The sequence below is a fragment of the Bradysia coprophila genome, assembly GCF_014529535.1.
Source record: "Bradysia coprophila strain Holo2 chromosome X unlocalized genomic scaffold, BU_Bcop_v1 contig_130, whole genome shotgun sequence".
Classification (NCBI taxonomy): Eukaryota; Metazoa; Arthropoda; class Insecta; order Diptera; family Sciaridae; genus Bradysia; species Bradysia coprophila.
The window spans coordinates 2,312,022-2,320,528 of record NW_023503296.1 but is presented as its reverse complement, the minus strand read 5'-3'; the positions used below and the strand labels follow the sequence as shown (position 1 = coordinate 2,320,528).

The 8,507-nt window shown below is 36.3% G+C and overlaps 1 protein-coding gene across 2 annotated transcripts; it reads right to left on the bottom strand.

Moving 5' to 3' along the window:
• Nucleotides 1-670: 670 nt before the first annotated feature.
• Nucleotides 671-2,268, bottom strand: LOC119067927. 2 transcript variants are annotated; one of them, XM_037171240.1, is made up of 3 exons: nucleotides 2,000-2,242; nucleotides 1,555-1,939; nucleotides 677-1,470 (listed from the first exon to the last, which is right to left on the bottom strand). In XM_037171240.1, the coding sequence occupies exons 2-3, from the start codon at nucleotides 1,934-1,936 to the stop codon at nucleotides 821-823; spliced, it is 1,032 nt and encodes a 343-aa protein (XP_037027135.1). In that variant the 5' UTR covers nucleotides 1,937-1,939; nucleotides 2,000-2,242; the 3' UTR covers nucleotides 677-820. The 2 variants fall into 2 exon arrangements, with proteins under 2 accessions (XP_037027134.1, XP_037027135.1); XM_037171239.1 differs by having other exon boundaries at nucleotides 671-1,939; nucleotides 2,000-2,268.
• Between the last annotated feature and the right edge of the window lie 6,239 nt (nucleotides 2,269-8,507).

The window sequence follows — 8,507 nt, the reverse complement described above, 5'->3', positions numbered from 1 at the left end:
TCAGTGAGTAGAGATTCCGATATCTTGGCCAATACTGGTTAAATAAATTTGTTACACCGAACAGTTAAACGAATTAATTTCATTTTATGGAAACAATATCTCTAAGACAAGCAGAAAAAAAACGTAATAAAAATTACGAGAAAAAAAAAACTCAAACCTTTTGTGACCTCGTCGGATGTTAATATCTATATTGATAACATAATTGGTTTCAAATAATAAAACAAAACAAAAAAATTGTTGGTAAAACTCCAACGAGCGCAAACGATTTTGCTAAACATTATACATCGACAAAATTCGTTGTCTGTTGCAATTAGCATCTCTTGTGAGATTGCTGTACTTTATGGTCGTCTATTATGGACATATTCGGGATGATTGGACTTTGGCGTACTTGGTTGTGTAACACGTCGAGTTAAAATTGTGTTGTAACATTTTAGAAGAAATGATTGCATTTTCAATATTTACCGAGCGTATGATAATGACGGTGATCTTTGTGAACTGTTTATGTGATGTTTCATTAAAAAATTACTGGTCCGTCACAAGGAAAAGAGCTTTATCAGGTTGAAGCCACAATCCATTGATCGGAATCGTCACGTTACTTTCTCGGAGAATCGGCAGAAATTCGTTCGTTGCAATTTAAAGGTACTAACAATCTCGCATACAAAGAAATCACTTGGGCTGTCAACATTGCCGACAACCTTGGTCTTCTCAATATGTACCCGCTGAGTGAACACCTGAAGTTTCAGGTCAGGTAAAAAAAATGAAATTTCGCTTTTGATTTATTGAATTACAAAACATTGGGATACAAACAAAATACTGGACTTTAGTCATTCGTAGGGGCCAATAATTCGACTTGCGTAATCAGATCACACGATTCGGTGAAGTCTATACCAAAGCAGTTCTTGTTTCCACGCGAGTTCTGCAATTTGATAACTGGTGTAACAATGAGACGTTCGTTGCACTCAACTAGGACTGTTGCCATCTGTAGAATATTATTCCGTGTCGTTACAGTTGAGGCAACGACTTGTTTTGACGGCTCGAATAAACAGCCCCGCTGAAGCAGTTTCCCGTACAAACAGTCCGTTATGATGTTGAGGCGGGTATCGGTCACAAAATGAACAAAATCCGGGATACCGTTTACTTTCATTGGAATGGAGGGTACGCTGGACGTTTCGTAACGTTGTCTCTGTTTAGCTTGGTCTGCTTCACATTTCCTGTTAAAACAGGTGGTGTCATTGTGGCCGTGCTGCTGACAGTATGTACATTTTTCGTTCAAATCTGACAGGTTCGGATCGCATTCCATTAGGCCATTCGATTTTGCCTGTCTTATCAATTCGTCGAACGAGGTGATCTTTTTCCGTTCAATTTTCTTCCTAATCGTTGGGTTTAGTTTATGGAAAATTAGGTCGATTTCAGTTTTTTCTGGAAGAACGACATTAGACTGACGAATTTCAGCTAGCAATATCCGTTGCTCTGCGAGAAATGAGATGAGATGTCGGTCATATTGATGGTTAGAGCTTTCAAATTCTCTCCACGCGTCACGCAGTGTCCTTTTACTGTCAAGTACTTTCAATATCAATGCAACGGCGAGATGCCAATTTTCGACGAACGGCCTTGTGTCTTCCCACCATTTGGACGCTACATCCGGCAGTAGTAACGACAAAGCACTAACAGCAGTGTCATCCGACAACTTTCGTTCAATTTTCAGCGACCAAATTTTCCGAATGAAACCCTTAAGCGATTCGGCGGTAAATGGCTCTCTTTGCAGTGAACTCAGCGCCTTGGATTCGTTTGTTACCACATTTATCTTGTGGTATATCGAGGAAGTAAATGATGCAGCAGCGTGAAAGGTCAAATTAGTTGTGTGGTCTGTGTTATGATCAATGATTATCGCTGTGAAGCATTCCATGTCCTTTTTTGGTTCGTTCGGCCCCTGCATTATCTGTAAAATCATGTCGTTAATTTAACCAAAAATACTTCGAATTTGAGTGAAAAGCGTCACCTCGGATTATAAATACGCCCCAATGTTGTAAAATTTAAAATGTCAGCAGACCTCACAGCCTTTGTCAATTTTCAATTATCAATTATTTGTAGAATTTTAACTTTGAATTAACAATTATTTCTCAAGAAAACACATAAATAATAAAGATGAACGATATCATCTAATTGAGTCAATCTCGTTCGTTCAAGTGATTCATCGGCACTTTGACGTTTAGTTTTTCGAGTCGTTTCGGTCGTTTCTAACCTGTCTACATCTTCACCGTCGTGTCTCACCTGTCGTAAGTGTGACTGCAACAGCAAGAGCTTGAACTGTCACTCTTCCAAAAACAAAATGGCAGTTCGATCGGATTTTTTATTCAGATGACGCGTTTGTTTGGTTTTATTTTGCTGTAAATTCATGAAAGATAAATAGGGATTTGTGTGTTCGGTTATTTTTGGGAAAATGTATATAGGTCTGTATCTTAAATGCCTCAGACAGTTGCAATCGTTTGTGTATTGGTTCATTTCTTTAAAAAAACGAGCCATCAGAACAGTCGGAGCGTTTGCTGCGACTGAGCCCCGTACAAACCCGTATATCTATTGCGTGCGTGACCCTATTGCGTCTGTCACCCTACTTTGACCGTAAACCTATTGCGCCGGTTAATGTAGTTAAAGTAAAATTATTATGGAATGTGTACATCTAATCTTAGAAATTGCGCATAGCGCAATTACGAAGCCCCGTACGACGTTCCTTTCAAATGAAACAAAAATTTCAAATAGCCCTAAAATTTTAATTTATTGAGTATAAATACACATAGGGCCCTAGTACCGGCCTTAGTCCGAGGACCCAATTTTTTTTTTTTTCAACTACATTCTATTCGGCCTTCGATTACCTTCTAAATTAAACAAAAATTACGACAAACGGATGAAATTTACGCGAGTTGTATGTAAAATACACATAGGGCCCTAGTAACCAGCCTTAGTCCGAGGACCCAAATTTATTTTTTTTTCAACTACATTCTATTCGGCCTTTGATTACCCTCCAAATGAAACAAAAAATACGGAAAACGGATGAAATTTGCTCGAGTTCTATGTAAAATACACATAGGGCCCTAGTAGCGGCCTTAGTCCGAGGACCCAAATTTATTTTTTCTCAACAACATTCTATTCGGCCTTTGATTACCTTCCAAATGAAACAAAAATTACGAAAAACGGATGAAATTTGCTCGAGTTCTATGTAAAATACGCATAGGGCCCTAGTAGCGGCCTTAGTCCGAGGACCCAAATTTAATTTTTTTTTCAACAACATTCTATTCGGCCTTTGATTACCTTCCAAATGACACAAAAATTACGAAAAACGAATGAAATTTACTCGAGTTCAATGTAAAATACACATAGGGCCCTAGTAGTGGCCTTAGTCCAAGGACCCAAATTTAATTTTTTTTTCAACAACATTCTATTCGGCTTTTGATTACCTTCCAAATGACACAAAAATTACGAAAAACGAATGAAATTTACTTGAGTTCTATGTAAAATACACATAGGGCCCTAGTAGCGGCCTTAGTCCGGGGACCCAAATTTAATTTTTTTTTCAACAACATTCTATTCGGCCTTTGATTACCTTCCAAATGACACAAAAATTACGAAAAACGAATGAAATTTACTCGAGTTCAATGTAAAATACACATAGGGCCCTAGTAGCGGCCTTAGTCCGAGGACCCAAATTTAATTTTTTTTTCAACAACATTCTATTCGGCAGACCTCGCACTCAAAAATGGCGTGCCTTATTAAGGAAATAAGGAGGTTTTTTAAAAAAATAAGGAGAAAATAAGGAATTTTTCGGTTGAAATTAAGGAGAAAATAAGGAGCTTGGAAGTAAATTTTTGGGTAAAAATCTTGATGATTTTTTATACGCACAACCCCTTGCACGCTTTTTTAGGCTCATAATCAAAAATTACGAAGTTTTTCAAAAATTCCCATACCCATATTCAACGATTTTTCACTAATTTAATCCACTTAAATCCACTTAAACGCAATGGGCCACGTTCAGAAACGAAACGTTCATGACATCTGGGTAAACTTTCACGACCAAAGTACATCGTGAGAAATCTAACCTCAAAGTTAAACTTGACAGCGTTAACTCAACGAAACGAATGTTCACTCAGTGAAGAATTTTTCGTTCCTGAACGCGGCCTATGAATTACCATGGTTTAATAGTAAAAGTTAATTTGAAATTATTAACCTTAGCTTACAGCTACTTTCTTATACCATGTCAATTGTTTTTTTTTGTGGACTGTGAATATTTACGTGTAAATATTAATACAAATAATCCACACAACCCACAAAATAAGACTATGGCTCTTTACAACATTCCATTGGTTGTAGGTCGTGTTTTGAACCTCAGGATAAAACTGTACATTCCTTAATTTTCTTTTAGGTGAAGTAGAGATTTGAGGTCAGAATTATATCAAATTTGTAAACAACACAATAATTTGATCAAATGAATTTAAGTTTATGTAGGTCTTGTTTTTTAGTGTGATCTACAACCAAATAGTTTGTTGGGAAAGTTTCCCTCTTAGTACATCAGTGAAATAATAAAATAATGATTCTTCTCATAGATGACTTGGAACAGGTAGATTCCATTGACCTTTTCAAGCCTCCAACAGGTCGCACACTTTGAAACTTTGGGACCCCCTCCCCCACTGTGCTCTATTGTCGTTAGATTGTTTCTTAGACTGACTTTTTGTAAAGTCGATGTTTTAACTGACTTAGTATGACCGCGCTTTTTAGCGTGAGACAGAGGCAATTCTTTCCAAACATTCGTCCGTTACCTTCAATTCTACCCTCCCTCCCCTTCTTCAACACCGCTCTTCCCATTGAGTGGGAAGGTAGCAAAATTACTGTAATCCACGTGGATATTTTTCTTCGGTAAAATCGACAACAAGGAACTACATTTCTATGGTTTGTTTACTAGCAGTAGGAGATCGGGTGAAGATTTACGATGACCCTATTGCTCAGTATTCTGCCGCGCAGCGATTTTTTTTTATTATCTGTTATCCAAAAATGTAGTTTTCTCGTCAAAATTATTGAAAAATAAGGAAAAAAAAGGAACTTTTTCAAAAATAAGGAGGAATAAGGTGGTTTTTTCAAAAATAAGGAAAATCAGGAAAATAAGGAGTAGTACGACCCCTGCTATTCGGCTTTTGATTACCTTCCAAATGACACAAAAATTACGAAAAACGAATGAAATTTACTTGAGTTCTATGTAAAATACACATAGGGCCCTAGTAGCTTTTCACTTCTAAGGCCCTAACTCACGGTCCACTCACCCGATTTAAAAAAACTTTTTTTTTCCTGGATTGGTATTGACAATACCTATCATTTGCCGTGTCATTTACATTTCCATCGTTTATTTTGCCATAAATATCACCAAAAGACCTTAAATCACTTAGGTGGCCCAAACTCACGAAGGGCCGACCCGAATATGCCCATCTTCGGACTTAGCCTCACTATTTTGACTATCTTTCAGGGGAAAAAAAAATTTTTGAAATCGGATTTGATTTACTCAAGATATCGACGTGACGGACAGACGGACAGACGGCCCAAATTTTTATTGCGGATTCGTCATCTATGAACATAGGCAAACACTTTGCCCTTACCGTCTGCTTCGAATTCCATCAATTACACACGGCATCGTAATCCTATAAGCCCCTTCGTACTTCGTACGGGGCTAAAAACGAAGGCCCAAATCTTGTTCTTGTGTCACGGTTTTTCTGATGCTTTTTTTCCTGAAAATATGGTAAACATAAAAGCATTTCATATGATTTTAATAAAAGAAAAATTGTTAGTGTTACTAGACCAATACAGACAACATTCTATGAATAAAAGTGATTTTAACATTAATTTGAATTCATTGTAAATATCAAGAATTGTTTTTCACGCAATCAAGGAAATTGGCAGGAATGAATCGTGCTCACCAGTCATTGGTAAGTTTTCTGATTATCGTAATTTCTTTATTTCGTAGTTATAGTGGCGGAATAATCGTAAATTTGAGGGACAAATGATTTTGAATAGGCTTTTCGCCTTCTATAGGTTTCTGGAAATCGTTTTTATAGAATAATGTCTAGACTAAATTTAGGCGAGATATCAATTAAGCACCTAACTCTCCTCAGATAGTGTGAAAATACTTCGAAGCGTGGTTCGAGAGCCACGTTAAGCCGGTGGTACAGACTGCACTTGTCATTGACCGTTGTTAGGGAGGTGTATAAACGAACAAATCAAAGTAACGATGTACCAAAATCCGTGAAGGTCAGTGTGTTGTTAGATTTGACGAAAAATCTCAATCTGAACTAATACACTAACGGGGTCGTGTACCATTCAGAGAGCACAGATCTGGACGTATGTTCTGTGTGTTCTATATGAGACGGTTAGAGCAAACATTGAACTACGTTCAAAATGTATCCTGAATTTAGATGTTGATGGATTTGTTTGTTCGTGGTGATACTGCCCTTCACGAAGGTATCAATTTGAAAATAAAAGAAGACTATTGGTCCGTGTGCGTGTCCAAGAGAGGGTGGCAGTCGTCCTACTCATGTTAAAAAAATCTGTTTCAGAACTTCCGGACTTCCGAACTTACGTCGATTTTGTTTCTCAATCTGACGCTAAACTGTACTCTAGAACCTCATAATAATTGTGTTGCATGACTCAGAAACAATTTTTTAGCAATTATTTGTTGATGTTCTATAGTCGCAGATAGAAAAACGAACTCTACATTCCTCCAGAAGTTCTGAAACAGATTGCTTATCGTGCGTTTGTTAGTAGGGCTAATTGACAGTGTCTGCGAATATCAGCTTGGATAAATCTACATTGTTTATCAGTTAAGCTTTTTGTCATTTTTCTTAGGAAAAAATGAAAATCAATTTTGATGAATGATGAAATATCCAACAAGAATTTGAAGTATTGATCACAGTCAAGCCATCATTTTTTGTGCACACTGGTACAGTAAATTATGACGACCGACGGTATATGACTATATATAGAGAGAGAAAAAAGTTGCAAACGAATGGATTATCATCTATGAATGTTTAAAAGCCATTTCGCTTAGTTAGTCATGGATTTTATGAATGCATATTTCCATTCGAATCAATCTCTATCAAAAGCGTGAAATATACAATTGCAAATTAATCCTTGCATTTATGGTTTTCATAAACGAAATGGATAAGTTCAATAAATCTCATCGTCTATGAATGTTACTTTTGTACAGAACAAACGCTGATAAACGCTTCTATAAACTTCTAAACGAGCAACGATACCAAATAATTCATTATTTATTTTATTTTAAATGTTCTGTACTTTTTCTGTGCATATAATATGGATAAAATAATATCAGATATCCAATAAAACATTTTCCATGTGCGAGATATAAATTGACCACAGAAGAGAAGAGAATATATGTTGAATTACTATCGATCGATGAATGTTTAAACGCATAAAACACTTTATAGCAAGTGTTGTTAATTTATGAATTTATGAATCATTTACCAACACAAAGTACACAGAGAATTTTAACGTGGTCATATAAAAAAGAAGAAGTTTGAACTGGTAATGAAATATACGTTCGAGAGTAAATGCATGTTAATGCATTCGATTAGAAATTTAACACTTCATATAATATTTAATAAGAATTGAAGATAGAATAATAAAGATGGTAAATTGTATGCTCAAAAGAAGTTCTTTGTACGACTCAAATGTATGACAATTTAGAAAAACGGTTAGATTCAAACAATATAATAAAGCCTCAATTATGCATCTAATCCTCTTTTTGCTACAAGATTTTTTGTTTGTTTTATAAAGTGAAATGTACATTTACTAATGATTTAATTAATGAACGGCATAGTTAACTTTTAGCAATCTTCGCTTCCATAACTGCTTCCGCTTTCCACCACTAAAAATAAAAACATTTTAAAATCTAATCCATCAATTTTTTAATTCAATTTTATTGGTGACATCAATTTGATGTAACACACAAAATAGTAATTTTCCTAATGCATGTCGGCTTTTTGAGCGAATGAGAGGTTTCAAGAATATTCTGGCATTATAGTTGAATTTCGATTCGAAACAAAAAAAATCCCAGCGAGCCAGTACGGTATTTTGTTCACTTACGGCAAGAAAATGCGAACACGTTGGGGTTGAACAAAAATCAAATAGAGTCGCGACACCACCTCTGATTTTTTTTTTATGTTCTTATTGAGGGACTCGAATACTATGAGGAACCACATTCAGTTCGCGGACCCATCCAGCCGTTTTTGAGAACCGGCACTCATGGCCGTGCGGGACCGACGAGTCAACTTGAATACAGATTGTTATAGCAACGGATAGAGAGACCAATCCTAAGCTAATTCGTGTTAAAATGGCTTCTCTCGACAACCTGACCACGTAGCTACAGCCAGCTAAAGTCAAAATTTCGACATTTATAAATGGTGACATGTCCAAGATGAAGGGAGTTTGAAATTCTTTGAATGGTGATATTG